The sequence below is a fragment of the Cherax quadricarinatus genome, chromosome 37, assembly GCF_038502225.1.
Source record: "Cherax quadricarinatus isolate ZL_2023a chromosome 37, ASM3850222v1, whole genome shotgun sequence".
NCBI lineage: Eukaryota > Metazoa > Arthropoda > Malacostraca > Decapoda > Parastacidae > Cherax > Cherax quadricarinatus.
Genome location: NC_091328.1, coordinates 8944568 through 8964633, shown reverse-complemented (window position 1 = coordinate 8964633; position 20066 = coordinate 8944568). Strand labels below are relative to the sequence as shown.

The 20066-nt window shown below is 41.5% G+C and overlaps 2 protein-coding genes across 4 annotated transcripts; both read left to right on the top strand.

The window, feature by feature from the left end:
- Positions 1-2597: 2597 nt before the first annotated feature.
- On the top strand, positions 2598-4469 carry LOC128702417 (uncharacterized). Of its 2 annotated transcripts, none has more exons than XM_070091869.1 (3): positions 2598-2721; positions 3439-3920; positions 4239-4469. In XM_070091869.1, the coding sequence occupies exons 1-3, from the start codon at positions 2704-2706 to the stop codon at positions 4276-4278; spliced, it is 540 nt and encodes a 179-aa protein (XP_069947970.1). In that variant the 5' UTR covers positions 2598-2703; the 3' UTR covers positions 4279-4469. The 2 variants fall into 2 exon arrangements, with proteins under 2 accessions (XP_069947970.1, XP_069947971.1); XM_070091870.1 differs by lacking the exon at positions 2598-2721 and adding an exon at positions 3057-3086.
- Positions 4470-16911: 12442 nt separating this feature from the next.
- LOC128702435 (ctenidin-1-like) lies at positions 16912-19662 on the top strand. Of its 2 annotated transcripts, XM_070091723.1 has the most exons (4): positions 16912-17051; positions 19030-19124; positions 19158-19265; positions 19487-19662. In XM_070091723.1, exons 1-4 carry the CDS (start codon positions 17031-17033, stop codon positions 19506-19508), a joined length of 246 nt encoding a protein of 81 aa, XP_069947824.1. In that variant the 5' UTR covers positions 16912-17030; the 3' UTR covers positions 19509-19662. The 2 variants fall into 2 exon arrangements, with proteins under 2 accessions (XP_069947824.1, XP_053652651.2); XM_053796676.2 differs by having other exon boundaries at positions 16933-17051; positions 19030-19265.
- The last annotated feature ends 404 nt before the right edge of the window (positions 19663-20066 follow it).

Below are 20066 nucleotides of genomic sequence, written 5' to 3'. Positions count from 1 at the left end.
GTGAAATCCGTTGCCTCTTTGAGGCAACGGATTTCACGTTCATTTAAGTAGACCTGGCAACGGCGGGAGTACGAAGGGTGAGCTTCATTACAATTAAGGCAAGATGGAGGCTGACTGCAAGATGTATTAGAATGGTCGTCGGCACCACAGACTGGGCATTCAGCTATAGATCTGCAATATTTCCCTGGGTGACCAAAACGCCAGCAATTTCTACACTGTTGTGGTGTAGAGATCACCTTTCGAACTTGTAACCGATGTCCCGCGACATAAACAGAGGACGGGAGTTCTCGGCTGGGTAACGTCTCTGCCCACGGGCAGGAAGGACATAAGTGTCTACTTTGAGGATTGGGAGATCCTGGAGTTCCAGCTGTTCAAGAATGTCATTGCAACATTACTGGAAATTCTGTTGAACTATGGTATGGAGCAGAATGACAGTACCACTACAAGAATTGAGAGAAAGATGTTTTTCAATAGTGATAGGAGTAGTATCGATATGCGAAAGGAGAGAAAGATCATGAGCTTGGGTAGCATTCTGGACAGTGACGATGCGCGTACTGCTCTTGAGAGCATGAAATGAAATATCTCTACCAACATGATGCAGGAGCGCTTTGCCAATACTATGGTCAGAAAGATAGGCAGAAGAAGTCAGTCTTGAAGTAAAGAATTTAGTCCATTGTGTGGTCCGAAACTGAGCGTGGAGAGGGAGTGCATGACGTGTCGGTCTTTTCCGAGTAGAATGGGAAGGTAACAAAGGAACATCATCAGGAGATTGACGTTGACGTTTAGGAGTAGGACCAGAGTTGGTCCATCGTGAAACGGGCTGGCAATTCGAAAATTGCCATACCAAAGAGGGAGAGGCCGGAAGCATAGTCAAAGGAGAGCGGAGGCCAGACAAATCGAAGGAGTCAGTCGAAGCCCTGGTACCTGAAGCGGGTGAGGAAACAGCACCAGCAAGAGGTACAGGGGCATCAGGAGTGTCTGAAGAGTGGTCTAAAAATAAGGCAGGGTCAGAATGGGGTGCGGTATCAAGAAGGGGCCCGGGGGTAGTGGGTTCATGGACTGGGTTCTCCATGGTTAGGTTACTCCTTTGCTTTTAGTTTTTAAGAAAAAAAAAAGAAAATAAAATAAAAATAAAAAAAGAATAAAAAAAAGGGGGGAGCGGGGAGGAATAGTTCCCAGGAGGAATGAAAGGGCCGGAAATCTCCCTCCGCACCAAAGAGGACCTCAGCACCGCTAGTAGCACAGATGCAGCATGGAACCAGTGCCATACCCTACCCTTCATGCCAGTAAACCAGCAATCTGGGATAGCAACCTCACGTCTGCCGAGCTACCTCGGTGGACAAAAGAGAAGGCGGCCGCATATCTGCCACAAAGCATACCTCCTTCGGCCACCACCCCCGGAATCCGAAAGGTGGCTTCCAGAGTTACACCCATCGCCTGAAAGAAACCCAAAGCTACACTCAGGGATACCGGATCGGGACATCCCCAGGCGATCCAGATTCCACGGCAAACTACGCCACTGCCGCCAGGAACCTCAACGGAATGGGATGGACCCTGGTATCCTTTCCCCTACCTAGGAACTAGCACGCCTGTGGGAGAAATCCCAAAGGCCAAAAAGAAGAAGGGCAAAAGGGAGGGGTGGGGAGTAGGAGGAAAGGAAAAAGGGGAGGATGGGATAGGGAAGGGGGGGATTGGGGGGTAATGAGGTTCGGTCTGAGGAAGGAGACCGACAGGTCTAATTCCTCAGACCAAGAGCCTCTTCACCACAACAAGGAGACCCCGTTGAAGAGGAACTAGATCACAAAGAAGAGCATTAGTCTGGCAAAAAGTTAAGTTTGATGTCTATAGTTTGGAGGGTGTTGTTAAGATCAGTAAGATCAGAAATAATTTAGTCATTATTAATTTTTTTAGCGATCTTAAAAATTTGCTACAATAAATACTAGTCTGCAGCTATCGTGAATAATTTAAGGTCAAAATACAGATATCATAATTATAATGCAATTAAAAAATTCAAAGTCCATTTGCCACAATCCAAAGAAAATTCAGAAATTATTGCAAAGTGAAACCTCTTCTTCTTTAATATCTACAAATGACATGCTCGGTGTGTGTGTGTGTGTGTGTGAGAGAGAGAGAGAGAGAGAGAGTGTGTGAGAGAGAGTGTGTGTGTGTGTGTGTGTGTGTGAGAGAGAGAGAGAGAGAGAGAGGATGGAAGGGTTAAATAATATGTGATAAGTAACAGCTCTTAACTTATGCATAAAGGTAGGAACTATAAGCCTATCCTTGTAAAAAAAAAACAGTTAAAGAAATATATAAAGAGAAGAGCAGAGATAATTTTATAGCAGGTAAATCCCAAAACGTTCTAGCAAATCATTGTAAAATTCCCCTCCGTACTTCCCTCACTCCGATAGTCAGTGATTATCTCTCTCTGTTCTGTACGACTGTTATCAATACTCAATGCAACTGCTATATTTATGTCTACAATAAATACTAAAATTTATAAGTTTTTCTATAATATAGCCTTCGCTTTCCATATATAACACGAAAACTAAAGAACCAAATATATCGTGGTATTCATTTTAGGATGGTAAAAGGACAACAGTTGGCAAGAGCAACATTGCGGTTTGAGTGAGTTGGCTATATAAGCAGGAGCAGGACATAACCAAGTAGCACTTGTTAACTCAACAGCAAACTGCAGTCACTGTGATGTCTCCAAGAGCCCTGGTGAGTAGCTAGTAAACTGTAGTGTTGATGTTGGTAAGAACTGCTACTCTTATCAGTTCTGGTGTCAGTAATGGTGCTGTTGCAAGTGTTTATGCCGGAGTTGATATTTACGCTTTCAGTGTTAAAAAAAATGTTTATAATTCTGCTGTTCTGGTTAAGCCGTTAATATTTGCTTTCTGCCTGCCGCTAATTATACCAGATCAGTCACTAGCGACATGGTTCTCGGATATTAAAAACAACCAAATCACCAGGTACTGATGAACTGTTTTCAGGGTCCTTGAGAAGTGTAAAGATGACATTGATTAGTCTGATAGTTTAGTCATTGCTGCAGCTGGTATCTCTGCTACTGAGTGCTGCAACAAGTGGTAATACTATTAACAACTATGAAGACTCGCTTTAATGCACTGGTTTTACCATACAGCTGATCACCGAGTTTGTAAAATTTGCGAGGCATCAGATGTATACAGAATTCACCTTTGGATCATTATATTGTATCAGTTTGAGACCAGTATAGAAGTCACTTGTGGAATTGACTGTTATTTTTTAAGTGATGTAATATGCTTTTGTTTAGCTGTCAGTGTACGAACAAAGTAATATTCTTTGCAGTTTACCTATAGATTTTTTTTAGCGGAAGTCTACGTACTTTTTTGGGACATCGACTAAACTGCAGAGACGAGTTACATACACCTGTTTAACCTTTGTTTTTTTGTTTTCCAGATGGTGGTGGTGATGGCTGCGGTGGGCATCGCTGTGGCTTACCCAGATCCTTCTGGGGGCTATCGCCGAAGATATGGTAGTGGTGGATTTGGTAGTAGTGGATTCAGTGGCGGTGGATTCGGTAGTGGTGGACTTGGTGGATTCGGTGGCAGTGGACTTGGTGGGGGTGGATTCGGCGGCAGTAGATACACTAGCGGATTCGGAACTGGTGGGTCCAAAGGTAGCGGATTCGGAAGTGGTGGCTTCGGTGGCAGTGGATTTGTAGGCGGACTCGGTAGCAGTGGATTTGGAGGCGGACTCGGTAGCGGTGGATTTGGAGGCGGACTCGGTAGTGGTGGATTTGGAGGCGGACTCGGTAGCGGTGGATTTGGAGGTGGACTCGGTAGCGGTGGATTTGGAGGCGGACTCAGTAGTGGTGGATTTGGAGGCGGACTCGGTAGCGGTGGATTTGGAGGCGGACTCGGTAGCGGTGGATATGGTGGGTAAGTAAAGCTTGAGACCAGTTCCTAAGATATCATATACTGTATACACACAGTCTGAATAAATATCTAATGCGTCAAGTTTTGTCTGAAAAGTTATATAAATTAAATTAAATTAGACAATGAGCAATCTAGTATTAATTCCAGAATTTTATGAGACTCGTGTTCTGTCATAAATTCTCACAATACAGTTTATGCATTATACTGCCTCTTATATGTAAATTTACATTATTCTGATGAGTAGATATAGGTGTACACTTTGCCCCGGAAGCAGTTTATCCACAATCACTAACGTTTACAAAACGGGGGGGGTTCTTTCAGGGCTCGTCTTGGCGGTGGTGGTAGCTACGGCAAGTGGTGAGGCTGGAGAACGTCTGGGCGAACAAACCGAACGACATCTGAAAGTTGGAACCACCAAAACGACCTTCGTCCACTAACGCCACTCCTGATGGACACCTTGGAAGCATCTACATTAAGTCTTTTTTTGACCAATATTTATGTATAATAAATAAATAAATTGCCAAATAATGTGTTGTGCTTTGAACATTGAAATATTTTTTATTATCTAATGGGGCATATATATTAGAACTAATATAAGACTGAATTATATTGAATGATAAAGTTCGCCGAGGTAAATAACATTTAAAAGTTGAATACAAAGACACATACAGTATGTACTTACTTATACGAAGTCGTTAGCCAATACAAAATGAATTTTCAGGAATTTCAACAATTATTCTATCACTATAATATACACTATACAAACGAGACCAATATTGGGTATGGAACACTAAATCCGGATATTTGGTGAAGAACAATGGATCGACGGAATTGTACCTACCCTATCAATCCTTAGATCAAACCTTGTTTCTTCCTATTTCCCAGATTTTGTATGACTCCTATGGATTGAGGGGTTCCCCTGACTGCAATAATAATGTCTATCCGGGTAGTTCATGAAGTAAATGACTGAAATTATGTCATAATACACAAGAGAAAATTATTATTATTGTAATCAAAAAGAAGCGCTAAGCCACAAGGGTTATACAGCACAAGAGAAAAGAAGGTTCAGTGTGTAACGTGGTCAGAACTTACAAGATATATTGAGAAGAAGATGTAAATGTTATGATGTTGACATGCTGAAGAAGCCACTTGTAAGGACTGAAGAACCCATTAGTGATGAAACGGTTCCATTAATTAATGTCCTGAAGAACATATACATATATTATCATGATACAAGATGCTCAGATGTAGAGACAAGGTGGATTAAGGTTAGTGAAAAACTGAAACTAAACACCGGAATAAGAATAAAAAAAATGAACTTTCTCAGCTTAAATGCAGTCTGTGAGCAAAATGAACTTGGGGCAGTAATAGTGAAAAACAACCTCCATAAATTCAAGTGTAGCGCAACTTTCAATAGTGAATCGCTAAATTCTTATGAACCATAACAGCGCTTGGGAATCAGATGTAATCAAGTCTGATCCAAGGGAGGATAGTTTTAGCCCTTTGGATCAAGAACCTTTCTCCGGTATGAGGGCACTTCAATATGCATTAAAAAAATTAAAACACATAAGCATGTAGAAACCTATATTGGGAATTTTTTTTATATTTTATTTAATAACATACAATACATAAAACTAAACAAAAGTATACAGAATCAGATCATCGACAGACAACAAAGTCATCATTGTCTAAACACTGCAATATACAGTAATGTGAAATATGTACACTCCATACAGCTGATAGGTGTATACTGCCATTATACATAATTCCATTACAACAAAATATAAATGTGCCAATAAGACATAATACATAATCCTCTTACCCCTTCCCATCTGCAAATTCTAATATACACACAGTAAATTACATGCCGCAAAAATGCAAGCAGTATAACTACCCCCTCCCCCCTATTTACCCCAGTTCACCAAATCGTACAACATTTCACCATTGTTTATTTAACTTATAAACTAACCATACTAATTTAAACCTAAGAATATATTATATAATGACAATAACAACTCTACAGTATTGAAAAAAAACCGGCTGTTATCCTAACATTTTAAATGTTTTATCAAAAACATTTTACAATGTATACATAGTGCTATACATAAGCTCACTGGCGCCAAGACATCAACAGTCCTAACAGGTAAAATACAATACCAAATACATAACAGTACCACAATAAATACTCATGCCACCGACTATACATATCTAGCTGCAAATTTTGTCAAGGTTGAGAATCCAAGCTAGTATGTTACTAGGGAAAGGTCAACACAGTAGGTGGCCAGGTCTCACCTTTTATTACACAGCAATAAAGTAGTGGACCGGGTTGTATTACCAGCATATAGGAAGATAGTTAAAAACACCTAATGAATGAATCTACCGAAAAGAAAGGTATTTCTTGTATAGTTAACATTCGTGTAAATGTTAATAAATTCAACTGATTTTATTTTTTACTTTTTAATGGTCATGCCTTTCATTTTTATTTATTAGATTTCCTTAATTTTATTTTATTTCTATTGTAATTCATTTCCAGGATTTTTTCTTTTTAATTCTCATATATTTCATTCTTGCGTATTTTGTTTACTCTTTTAATTTTATTTTTATTGTAAATAATTTTTACTTAATTTTATTTTATATTTAATGATAATCATAAGTGAATTTTGCCGTATCTAATAGTTAATACTACAAGGACCCCATCGAATATGTAACTGATTTTTTTGTTATCCTAGGTTATTTACACACATTATTGTGTAAGACAGTCGTAATCACCCAAAGATTGTGAAAGTGGACCCGAATAAAGTTATTTACTCCGACAACTCCCTACTCCACCTCACCCTTCATCCTCCAGTAAGCGCTAATACCCCTTCACCGTACTCCTATACCCCACCAACTCTCCCACACTACTACAATGCACTTCTTCCATTCCTTTCCTACAACCTTACAGTGCAACTACCACACTTCTCAAAATAATTCACGCAAATTCGAACTCACTCCTAAACTCACTTTACGGTGCTACTTTGGTATGCGATTTACATAGCCAACGTGATCTACAGGAGTCAAATTAGGTTATCAGTTCTCACCCAGCTGTTGGTGAGGGCGGACGCAGAGCGTGCGGCTGGTGCCCTCTGGTGTCTGTATTGAGAAGTTTTGTTTTCTCAAGATGGCGGAACGCAGGAAAAGAGTCAACACTGTCTGTGTGGAATTATTGAAAGGTGCAATATACCAGGACACCGCTGACGTCATTCTGCCTCTTGTGATAAGAGATACGTATGGAATCCCACGTGAGGATTTATATGGGATTTCTCTGAACGGCAACGCAAGAATTTTTGTGAAATTTGTGTCGTCTGCTGCGTATGTGAGTGTTGTGGATGCCTTTCAAGAAAAACGGATTGTTATCAACGCTAGTCTGGAGGTGCGCCTGCGTGATGTATCGACAAGTTATACGTGGGTTCGTCTACGTAATATCCCCTTCGAGGCAGACGAGGTGGACATCCGTCGGACTTTTGGGCGCTATGGCACCGTACAAGCTGTCCAAATTGGGCGTTGGTCCCAGGGTTTTTATGCTGGTATGCTCGCAGGTTCCTTTTCTATGAAAATAACATTGAGACATCCAATTCCCTCGTTTGTCATGTTGGAAGATTTTCAGACGCAGGTCTACGTAACCTACCCGGGCCAGGTTCGGACGTGCCGCCTGTGTGGTGCGACGGGTCATATGGCGGCGTCTTGTGAGCACCGACGAGGGAAACAACGGTCGGACCTGACAGACACTGCATCCAAAGATACGATGGAGGAGGGTGAGCTGGGCCATCAGAAGCCCACAATGGTGGACAACGTGCTGCAGATTTTACCAGCGGACGTAAAGTGGAGTGAAGCAGTGGATGCTGCAGAGGGGATAGTCTCGACGCTACCACCAGCGTCGGAGATCGAGGCGATTGGGTGCGCGGACAGTGCGTCACCTCAGGTGGAAGAGGAGGCACAAACGCCCTTGATATTGCCCAGTTTTGAAGACTTGCAGAGGATCCTCGATAGCCCGGCGACGGAGGGTTTACCGCCTACATTAGCGGTGTCGCCTGTGGTCGACCATGGTCTAGCGGGACGTGTGGGCGGTGAAGATAGGCGTTCGACTTTTACGTCTGTGGTGGTGACGGATGTCGAGGTACATAGAACAGACAGCGATGGGCCTATGGACTATGAGGGAGTGTCACGGAAGAGGCCCAGTACACACGTGGAGGACGATGTCTTAACACCGGGTCAAAGGTCTGGTAAAATGGTGTGGGCTGACGTAGCCAAGGGAGTTAAGGGACCCCCCTTAGAGAAGTTAAGTGGGAGTGTGGGGAAAACGGGTAGGTGCAGCAGTGGCAAGTCCAAGTCAGGTATAAAGGTGATGGGAAAACGAAATGAGAAAACCTAACCAGAGAGTTCAAGTGTATAACAATGAATGTCAATGGCCTCAGAGCAGAGGTCAAGAGACGTTGGGTAGAGGTATCGCTCAGACGTATGAATGTTGACGTTTTTTTTATACAGGAACACAATTTTCGGTGTGGTAGTGAATTACGTGTGCAAGGGTATAAGTGCTATGCGGGAAATTCGGATAATCTCAAAGGTGGGGTTGTGATAGGCATAAGGGAGACCAGCCCTTTTAAGCTTGTAGCATGGGAGTGGGGCGGAGGGGGCCGGGTTGTGCGTGTGGTGGGTTTGTGGGGGAACATTCAGGTGGGTTTCGTGGGAGTATATATGCCAGCGACAACAAATCGACGAGTAAAAGAGGATTTTGTACGCGATGTTTTGGTTTATTTTCTCAGAAGTCTACCCTTAGTTTCTGTCGTGGCAGGTGATTGGAATTGTGTGATCCGGGAAAAAGACGTTGAACCGCGTGGTGGGGGGTGTAATTTAAGGGTTTTACGTGAGGTATTGCAAGCGATTGGTGTAGTGGATGTTGTGGGTAGCGACGGGTGGAATGTGGAACATACGTTTTGTAGAAGGGGTTACGCTGCGCGGTTGGACAGGGTTTATATCACCAACTTAATCCGTGGTGGCAGGGTCGATTGTGTTGATCTGGGTTTCTCAGATCACCGTGGTGTTCTGGTAACACTGGAGTGGGAGGGCGCTATCCGTGTATTTACTAGTTATTGGAAATTAAATGTCAGCTTGTTGCAAGGAGTCGATGCTGTGGAAGCTTTCAGGTTATGGTGGGTTGACTTCTGGAATAACGGGAATGGGATAGAGGATGTTGTAGAGTGGTGGCATTCAAAGGCGAAACATGCAATACAGGGTTTTTATAGACGGTTAGGGAAGGAGGAGGCGTGTTATAGATATGGGAAGCAAAAATATTTAGAGGGACAGCTGAGGGATTGTTATGGTACAGGAGGGAGGTATGACCTAGCAGAAATAGAGTGTCTACATAGTCAATTACGGGAAATTCAGAATGATAAATTTCAGGCTTTGAGGGTGCGAGCTGGGATTGAGGAGGTGCTTTGGGGGGATAAACCCTCAGTTGGGGTTCTGCGTAGTTTCAGAATGCGACGGATGGCGACGACAGTTTTGTCAGTAGTGGTCGGTGATGACTTGGGCGGTTATCATAAAGGACAAAGGCTAGTTACTACTGAGAGCATTGGGACCTATGCAGACCAATGGTTTGAGAGAAAATGGAAGGGTAGAGAGGGGAATCGAGAGGCGAGGGAAGCTTTACTGCGTGGCATAGTGGCAAATTTGAGAGACGTGGATCGAGAGGACATGGAGGGTTGTATATCGGAGGAGGAGGTTTCCAAGGCTGTTCAGGGACAGGCACTGAGGAAATCACCTGGTTGGGATGGGATACCAGGTGATTTTTATGTCGTTCATTGGGAACTGTTAAAACACATGTTGGTTCGACTTTACAATTCAATGAAAACTAGAGGTAGCATGGGCGGTGAAGCGGGGTTGGGTGTTGTAGTATTGGTACCAAAGGCCGAGGTCTGTGAATCTTTGGAGGCATATAGGCCCATCATATTGATGGGGGCGGATTATAAGATTTTTGCGCGTATTTTGGCAAACCGGATGAAACGAGTTTTGGACAAGGTAATATGGGAAGGGCAATACGGGATTCCTGGCCGATCTATGAGAGATGGTCATCGACGCCTCAAAAGTTTCGTGAAAGATTGTAGTGGAGGCGGAGTCGTAGGATTGGATTGGGAAAAGGCTTTTGACAATGTGGATAGGGAAACATTATTAGCTATATTATTGAAGCAGGGTTTCGGGGAAGAAATAATAGCGTGGGTACGTATGTTATATACGGAGGCACAGGTACGAGTCCAGGTTAATGGGAGGGTGGGGTCCGCGATAGGCATGGGGTGGGGGCTGCGGCAGGGGTGTCCCCTCTCACAGCTTTTGTTTGCCTGTTTGCAGGACCCCTTTTATAGATTGGTAATGGGTGGGGTGGGGGGGGAGGATTGTGCACAGGAAGAAGCAGTAGAAATTTTAGGTTATGTGGACGACACCACCATCTTGGTGCATAGTAGGAATGGTTTAGCGTTCATAAATAAGGTTATAAGGTTTTTTAGCGATGCGTCTTCCATGCGCATTAATAGAGAAAAATCCAAACTTTTGGAGGTGGGGTCCTGGGTGGGCGGGACGTTAGGTACGGAGTATGGGTGGAGAACCGTTGAGCGGATAAAGATCTGTGGTGTGCATTTTTGCAATGACGAACAGGCAGCGCGTGCATTTAATTCATCCATTGTAGTTACAGCTGCAATTCGTAGGATGGCGGGATGGAGACCAGGTGATGTAACATTACACCAAAGAGTAATAGTTGTCAACGTACTGGTGTATAGTAAATTATGGTTTGTTTCAGCGGTCTATCCATTGATGACGGACGATGCGTTGCGGTTACAGAGGAAGGCTTTGGATTTCATATGGGGTTACCGTAGGCATTGGTTAGGGAAAGACATAGTTATGACGCACGTAACTCGAGGAGGTTTGGGGCTAATACCACTACACAGTCGACTAATGGGCATATATGTACGACAGGAATACCTAACAAGGGGTGGGGTCAGGGGAGTGAGAGTTGATGCAGTGATGAGGGAGGTTCGACGATGGTGGGTGGGGAAGGACCTCACAAGGTGCGAAGCAATGTTACGGCACTTATTGATGGTGCAAAACCCTGTGAGAGTTAAGGCAGGTAAACTAGATAATATAGGTATAACATCGGCGGAAGTCATCGGTGCTGAGGTTTTCCCAGGATATAATTGGAAGACTATATGGCAGGGGTTCAAGAAATTGCGCTTACAACCACGGGTTAGGGAAACTGGTTACCGATTCCTCCTCGGGATTTTGGCGTCCAAGGCACAATTGTACATTATGGGAATGACCCAGGATCAGACCTGTGCGTGGTGTGGGTGGCCGGAAACGGCGTTTCATGTCGTATACTTTTGTGATAGTTTACATAAGGTTAGGGATTGGTTCAAGGGTGTTCTCCGAAGAGTGGGAGGGGGGGGTTTGTCGATGCTTAGAGTTTTGAGTCTTGAAATGGGAGATTGCTCGGATGCTGTACGACGTTCTGTGTCATATTTGGTACTTGACTATTTATATGTGTCATGGGGTATGCGGGGGCTTAGGGGTGCGATGCGTGTCAAGGCGCTGATGTGTCATGTTTATAGGACGAAATGTAGGAATAGAGAGGTATATGGGCAATGCTGGGAGGGAGCTTTTTCTTTGGGGTATAGGAATCTAACGATGGAAACGTTACGGGAGTAATGAGGTGGGGGTAGGTATAATCGCTTGGTAGGGCCTAGGGGTTGGTCTCCCGGGGGGGGGAGAGAAGAGTTAGTTTTTTTTTTTTGGGGCGTCTGGACTGTATGTTTTATTTGGTGTGTATGGTGAATCTGGGTGTAATGTAGGGTGAAGGAAGGGAACCTTGTGTGGTCTGGGGTATAGTGTCTTTCTGGCGTGAATGAGTATCATAGTCTGAGAAAGGGGGGGGGAGTGGTACTTAGAACCAAGGTATGGTTTTCTTATGCTGAGTCATGTTGAACCACTAAGTCACCAACAGAGGCTACGCCGTGTTTAATGTTTATGTTATACAAAATTTTCTAATTGGCCAGGTTGGTGTTAGTTGCATATAGTGTGAATTGTTTGGAGTTTTGTAATGCAATTGTTTTTGCGATGTATTCTGTGTGCACCTGTTAGTACTGGTTTTACTTAGTACATAAGAGTCACAGCAATGTATGTCATGCGACCTGCGAGTCGTAAAGTGTGTGCTGGAAGATTTGTGTTTTAATTAATGGTAGAAGTTTTAAGTGGGTAATAGTCTTAACATGTTTGTTTCAAAAAACACGTCTTTCCTATGTTGTGCTATAATTTATATGATGCGGTCTTCTTGAGTGGTCCATGATTGTGCCAAGTACTGTATATTACATGCCTCTCGATATCTTACTGATGATATTGACTATTTCACTTTTGTTACAAAGTATGGATCGGTTGTAAGCACATTTGGTAGTAGGGAATAATTAGTGGGGTGAAGTGGGTTTCTGGGGGGGGGGTTGATGGATGACTGCTTTAGGATAACCATAGTAAAAGTTTCTGTGTATTACGTCAGTTCATTCTATTGTTTATGCCATGCATTATTGTAAGCAGTACGATTATTTCCAGTGTATTATGCAGACACAGATTTTTACATATCGTGGATATTTTTTTTTGTGTGTAACCACGGTATAGCTTTGTTTTGCAGGGTAGCTCCATTATGTTTTGTTGATATTATTCGTCTTGGTCTGTATCCTAGGAATTGGGAAGGGGTTTTGCTTTTACACAGAACACTGATGTGTGTATGTAATATTGTTTATTGGATAGCAGTCCTGTAACGCTTTCTCATTTTGATTTATATTTGTTGTATGGATTTTATTAATAAAATATAAAAAAAAAAAAAATTAGGTTAGGTTAGGCTATTACTTTTGCTGTAGATCGCATACCAAACTAGCTTCATGACACGTAGATCGCATACCAAAGTAGCTTCATGACATGTAGATCGCATACCAAAGTAGTACCCACTTTACATAATTTACAGTCTTACAGTTCATTTCTACCCGCCATAAACTCTTACTTGCTTTTCCGAATCATTTCATTCCCCTACACGCTCTTTTAAGGAAATTCCACAGCTCAACACCTATCACCAGTACAACTTCGACATTCCTTCAATAATAACGCAAATCATTCCCACACCCATACAACTTTAAAAGAACCAACTATCTCCAACGCCCAACTCCTCATTCCCACATATCTCCAACCCTTTACCTCATTCTTTTTTCTACAACTCTAACTCATTTCAAAACCTTTACCACACAACTCTTAAGTTCCCCACACTCCTCTACCACTTAAAAAAAAGTCTTGCTCACTCGTACTCCTTGAGAAAGGCTCTCTTCCTCAGCATTAAGATTGTAAAAAAAAAAAAAAAAAAAAAAAAAAGATAAATTCTTAAGGCAGGGGAAATTTTTTTTCTGTGACTGATTCCCAACTGTGCTAGTGTTGATGCTGATACTTGTTTTAGTGCTAGTACTAGTGTTGATGCTTATACAAGTACTTGTCCCAGTAATGACACTGGTGCTAAGAGTGGCGCTAGTACTACACAAGTTCTATTTCCAGTGATGGCGTTAGTGCCAGTGTTTATGTTGGTACTTTTGTTCATAATAGTACCAGTGCTGATGCCAGAGCTGGTGCTTGTACTAGTAGGAGTTGATGCTTATACTAGTAGGTGTTGATGCTTGTACTAGTAGGTGTTGATGCTTGTAGTGGTAGATGTTGATGCTTGTACTAGTACGTGTTGGCGCTTGTACTAGCACCAGTATGGGTGCTTGTATTAATTAGTACCAGCGTTATTCCACCATTTTTCATTGGTATATCTGCATCTTTGCACTCGGGTAGGCGCGTGACGTGTAGGACGTACTGTGCAACCAGAAGAATGTGCTATTTTCACTCTTTCAAAACAGCAATTTGCACAAAAAATACTAATTCAAAATGGACCACTCAAAACAATATGAAGTTAAATGAAGAGAAATTTCAACTACTCAGATATGGAAAACTTGAGGAAATTAAAAATGTATCAGGGTATAAAACAAATTCTAACCATACAATAGAGCGAAAAAGTAATGCGAAGGATCTGAGAGTGATAATGTCAGAGGATCTCACTTTCAAAGACCACAACAACGTATCTACCGTATCTGCTAGGAAAATGATAGGATGGATAATGAGAACCTTCAAAACTAGGTTGACGCCAAGCCCATTATGATTCTCTTCAAATCACTTGTTTTCTCTAGGCTGGAATACTGCTGTACACTAACTGCCCCCGTCAAGGCAGGCGAAATTGCTGACTTTGAGAGTGTACAAAGAACTTTCACGGCACACATAAATACGACAAAACACCTAAATTACTGGGAACGGTTGAAGTCTCTTGATTTGTATTCCCTGGAATGCAGGAGAGAAAGATACATGATAATATACACTTGGAAAACCCTAGAGGGATTGATACCAAACTTGCTCACGAAAATTACTCCCTATGAAAGCAAAAGACTCTGCAGATAAAACATTTCCCCAATGAAAAGCAGGGGCGCCACGAGTACACAGACAACACAAGTGTCAGGGGCCCAATACTGTTCAACTGCCTCCCAGCATACATAATGGGGGATTACCAACAGACCCCTGGCTGTCTTCAAGAAGACGCTGGACAGGTACCTGAAGTCATTACCTAAACAGCCGGGTTGTGGTTCGTACGTCAGTTTGCATGTGGCCAGCAGTAAGAGCCTGACTGATCAGACCCTGATCCACCACGAGGCCTGGTCTCAGACCGGGACGCGGGGAAGTTGGCTCCCGAAACCCTCTCCGGGTATACTTAGGTTACAGTAATAAAATCACAGAACGGGTGGGACTCCAACTTATGGCAAGTCCTAAATCTCACGGGACAATTTTAGTTTTATAATGTTTGCACTCATGCTATTCCTACAGGATGGGTATGGGGTAAATAAAGATATTAAGCTAACTAATCGTGTTATTACTATTTCGTGAGTCATGATAAGCTGTGTACTGTAAAATACAAATACCAGAGTTCTGCCGCGTAGTTGTCGATAACCAGAGCTCACCATTTTCCCGGATTTTTTTTTTTCGAACATCCTGGAGGTGGGAAATAAATGCCTGCACTGTGGAGGAGTGAGGATGTTGCAGTTCCGAAGGTTTTCTGAGTTGTGATGTCAGAACGCTTCTGGCAAGACTGTGATGGAATGAATGTGATAGTGTTCCTTCGGGTTACCTTGCCGACGTGTTTAAAAAAATTCAAATCATAATTCTTCTCTTTTCACTGTCATTACCAGACTCATTTGTCTGAACCAGCCAATGATACTATCGATAACGTCGGTACCTACCACCCGACACTTGCACGTCATAAATTGTAGTTGCTATCACAGAGGTGTCAGAACCAGCCGTCGTGTCCCTTGTCTCGTATTCATTTCATAAAGGTACACTAAAAACAAGCTATATAAGGAAGGAACTTGCATAAAATAACAATACACATACCTGCCTGGTTCCCCAATGCACAAAAAGTATCAGCACTTATTTTAATATACTTCTACAGCCCAGATACCAAAATACAACAGAATTTGAAGAGCGAGTCGCACACAGTACAATCATGCAAGACCTCAAGAGCAACTCTGGTCACGCTGTTCCATGGATCTTCTCCCCCCCCCCAAGCAGACACATTTGCTATTTAAACTAGACCCAACATATACCATGAAATTTATATTTTCACACTCATTAACCATTACCCACCATTTTTAAATATATATTTTGCATGTAGTTTTTTATGCATAATATTTAATATAATGAAGCATCTAAATAGTTAACTAAGTTGTAAATATTAAATTTAATGTACGAGTAGCAAAATGCCTGAATATACAATAATTAAATACATTATTCCCATTAACATCATAAAAATATATTCCGTAATTAACAGAGGTCCCAGCGATTACATAAAGTAGCTTTCAAACTTGTCAGGATTCATATAAATTGCAAAATATTCTTGGAAACCTACTTCCCATCAAAATTCTCAGATTTTTTCAGTATCTACTAATTATCTTGTGTACACTTATTATTCACCTATCAAAGTGTTAGTCTTTATTATATTGCTAGCAAACCTACTACCAAATTAATATGCTGCCATGCAAGTTTATTTATAATGCTGAGGCATATTTTCAAAATTAATATCCTACTCCTATACTTTTTTTTTTTTATTTAACAAAGGGTGAGGGAGGAACCTATATACTCTTATTTATAAAACAAATATAATTCACAAAATATTAAGCAGAATGATAAACTAAAAATGAAGTATTATGATTTACTGGTATACGAAACTATTACTTTTTTTTGAGGAACATGACCTAAAAAGAAAAACCAAAGTTCTTTTTTTTAAATTTAGTAATCCATACAGGAGAGACTCCTGTGGTATATAAATATACGGAGTTGGATGAATCTTATTGCAACCAGCTGGCCCAGTGGCTAACACCTCGGTCTGGAGTTTTACGACTCACTCGCCGAGAATTCAATTCCCATCCGTACCGTAGTTTGTTTCCCTTGCTCCCGGCATTTTAGTAGCCTCTTACGACAAGCATGGCTTACGGAGGGAGAATTTTTTTTCCACTTCCCCATGAAGATTATACATATATTACAGTGAGAGAGACAGAGACTGAGAGGAGAGACTTAGAGGAAAAAAAGAACAAAAAAAATTAATGGTAGGGAACTCCTAAGGTGTTGGAGCAATCATTGTAAAATTCCCCTGCAAGCTGCTCTCACAGTCACGACCAGTTTCCTTGCCTTGTCCTGTACTGCTGTTAATAATTCCCAATACAATCAACAATCACTGTTTATATTATACTACTACTAATAATAAAATTCATTAAAAACTCCTCTAAGACAGATCTCTCTTTCCTTATTTAATAACGTGAGCTAAAGAACAAAATATATCGGCTGTGCTTCTTTCATGATAATAAAACAGCATCAGTTGGCAAGAGCAACGTTAAGGTTAGAGTGAGCAGGATATATAAGGTGAGGCTGGACCTGGTTAAGTATCACTTTCTCACTCACAACTGAACAGCAGCCACCATGATCTCTCTGAGAGCGCTGGTAAGTACTTACGAATTAATGGTGTGATGTTTTTATGTTTATTTAGGTACAGACACACATAAGTACAATTATTATACATAGTAACGTGTGTAAATAACCCAGGATAACCCAAAATAATATCAAAGTGACTTATTTCCATTGGGGTCCTTGTATTATCTTATTTTCTGAAGCCTATCAGTCATTATTTCTACTGTAACATAAGTGTGAAAATCATTTACAGTAAAAGGAGATAAAATAGGAATAAAGTGAACCGAGTTATTTACATGAACATTAAAAAAGGGATCAGCTTACATTATTATTATTATAATCAAAGGGGAAGCGCTAAACCCGGAGGATTATACAGCGCCTGGGGGGGGATGTGGAAGGCATTCAGGCTTAATTCGGGGAACTGGAGCACAGATCCAATTCCCTAAATCAAGAGCCCCTCACCAACATCAAAGAACCTTCCTTGAGGGGATCAGCTTACAGTAATTGGACGAATGTTAACTATATAAGAAGCCACTCCCTTCCCTTTCTGTAGCTTCATTCATCAGAAACCTTTTAGCTCTTCCTGAACTGGCTCATGCTAGGATAGGCTTTGAAATGTGCAGGCAGTCAGTTCCACTCTTATACTCCTGTATAACAGAAGTTGTTTGAGACCTGAGTATCTACTGTAAGAGCTAGAAAAATAGTGTTCATTTTTCCTTGTACCATACTGGTTTTGGTTCGTAACCTAGACAAACTTGGCAGAAAGATATTCTGGACACTGCTTCGTGAGCAATTTTATTAACAAATAACTTCAGCTAATCCAGTTGTAATTTTCCTGGCCTACATGCTCTCTTGGACCCAGACCCAAGATGCGTCTCACCATTTTCGTCTGGGTGATTTGTCTTATTTTTTTCGTTAAAGCCGAGTACCATGAAGAACAAGAATAATCTGCATGACATTGTATGAGAGCTAGACAGTCCCGCGAGCCTCAGTGCCTAGACACTGTGCCTCTATAGAGGGACTTCAGCCTAGATTTTTTTTTAATACAGATATTTCACAGAGGATACTAAAATGATGGATTCCCCATTACACTTGACATTAAAAGTAATTTATCCTTTTCAGTTTACTTTTCACTTGTTATTTCCGAGGTTTAACATAGTTTGTTGTTTGCTGTTGATGCCAGTGCTGCTGTTGGTATTAGTGTTGCTGTTTGTGTCACTACTGGCGCTGTTGTCGGTGCCACTATTGGTGCCAGTATTAGTGCTGTTGCTGGTATTAATGCTAGTAATATTATTAGCACTGGTGCTTTTATTAATCCTCTTACAAGTTTTAATGGACGTGAATCTCCATCAGTATAATTATTCCGAACAATTCACCTGCATTAATCCATGGACAAAAATTACATTTGTAGAAATCACACAACACTTGGGAATGGGAGGCAATTAAATTCGATCCAAGGTATGGGAGCGTAGATCATATTTCTTGTTTCAAGAACTCTTCACCAGCGTCAAGAACAGTCCTACAGCTTCACTTAAGCACATTGTTGTTAATACACGACTGATCATGAACATGGTAAAATTTGTAAGGTATCAGATATATACAGAACTCACTTTAACGCCATTTTAATGTTTGTGTGTTACTGAATAAAAGTTGGAAAATATAGGAAAATGCAACGCTCTCCATGTTGGAAATAATTATTATAAAGTTTACTTGGAGATCAGCTCTATTATTTTGTGTAATTTTGATTGAAAATTAGTATTTTCACATGACAGTTTAGTTTTGTACTACAGTTGTTTGTTCTTTTGCCTCTGCATTGTTTTTGATATGGTGTATTTTTAACTGTTAAGATTAGATTAAGAACTCGAGTATACTTTCCTGCTTTTTATCTAAAAAGAATTTTTTTTAGAGCAAATTTACGAAGCTAGGAAGATGATATTGATAAACAATCAGAAAATACACCACTTGTTACTCTCACAGTATTAACAATTTTAGTTTTTGTTTCTCTTCCCAGATGATGCTGGTGGTGGTGATGGCTGTGGTGGGAATGGTCATAGCCTATCCAGATCCCTCTCCAGGATATCGCCGTAGATACGGAGGTGGATTTGGCGGATTTGGTGGCGGTGGACTTGGCGGATTCGGTGGCGGTGGACTTGGCGGATTCGGTGGCGGTGGACTTGGTGGTGGACTTGGCGGTGGATTTGGTGGCGGTGGATTCGGTGGTGGTGGATTTGGTGGTGGTAAATTCGGGTAAGCTAACGCGGGAGTGAGTCCAGTTATAACCGAAATATATATGTATGAAGGAAAAGTAAATCATTAATGATTTATGTGAATTTAATAAGATTGGTCATACACATACCATTACAGTTTTAGGATATACAGGAAAAGTTAAATTTAGAGTGAGGTAAATGGCCTGGGTGCTCAAGGGAGTGTGGCCACAGTGACTAATGTTTACACGATTGTATCTTCAGAGGTCGTGGCTACTATGGGTAGAGGGAGTTGGAGGAAGCACCGAATGGACACCTCGACGACACCTTCATGAGAACGACCTCAACGACGATCGTCGTTCACTGAAGCCACTACTATCCGTGGACAATGTTTAAACATTAACAGGCTTATTGCATTCAATAAATAACCAAATGAAAAAGTTTTTCGTTACTCTTTGAAATTATGATTATTAAGGTTATACTCACTAGGATTATAATTATAATCATGGGGGAGCGCTAAATCCATAGGATTATACAGCACATGTGGGGGGGGGGGGGATGGAACGCATTCAGCTCAATTCAGGGAACTGGAGCACAGACCCAATTCCCTAGATCAAGAGCCCCTCACGAGCATCAAGGAACCTCCCTCGAGGGGTATATTCACTCGGAAACTAACCCTGTTGGGTTAGTTTCCGAATGAATATACGGAATCTTAAGATTTATTTCTTGTATCAAAAGCCTCCCATTAGCATCAAGGCTTGAAGAGTATCAAAATAGTAGCAAGACAAAATGATCAGTAAAAAGTTAAATTTATTATTCCTTCCTTTAGACCAACAGTTGTGAA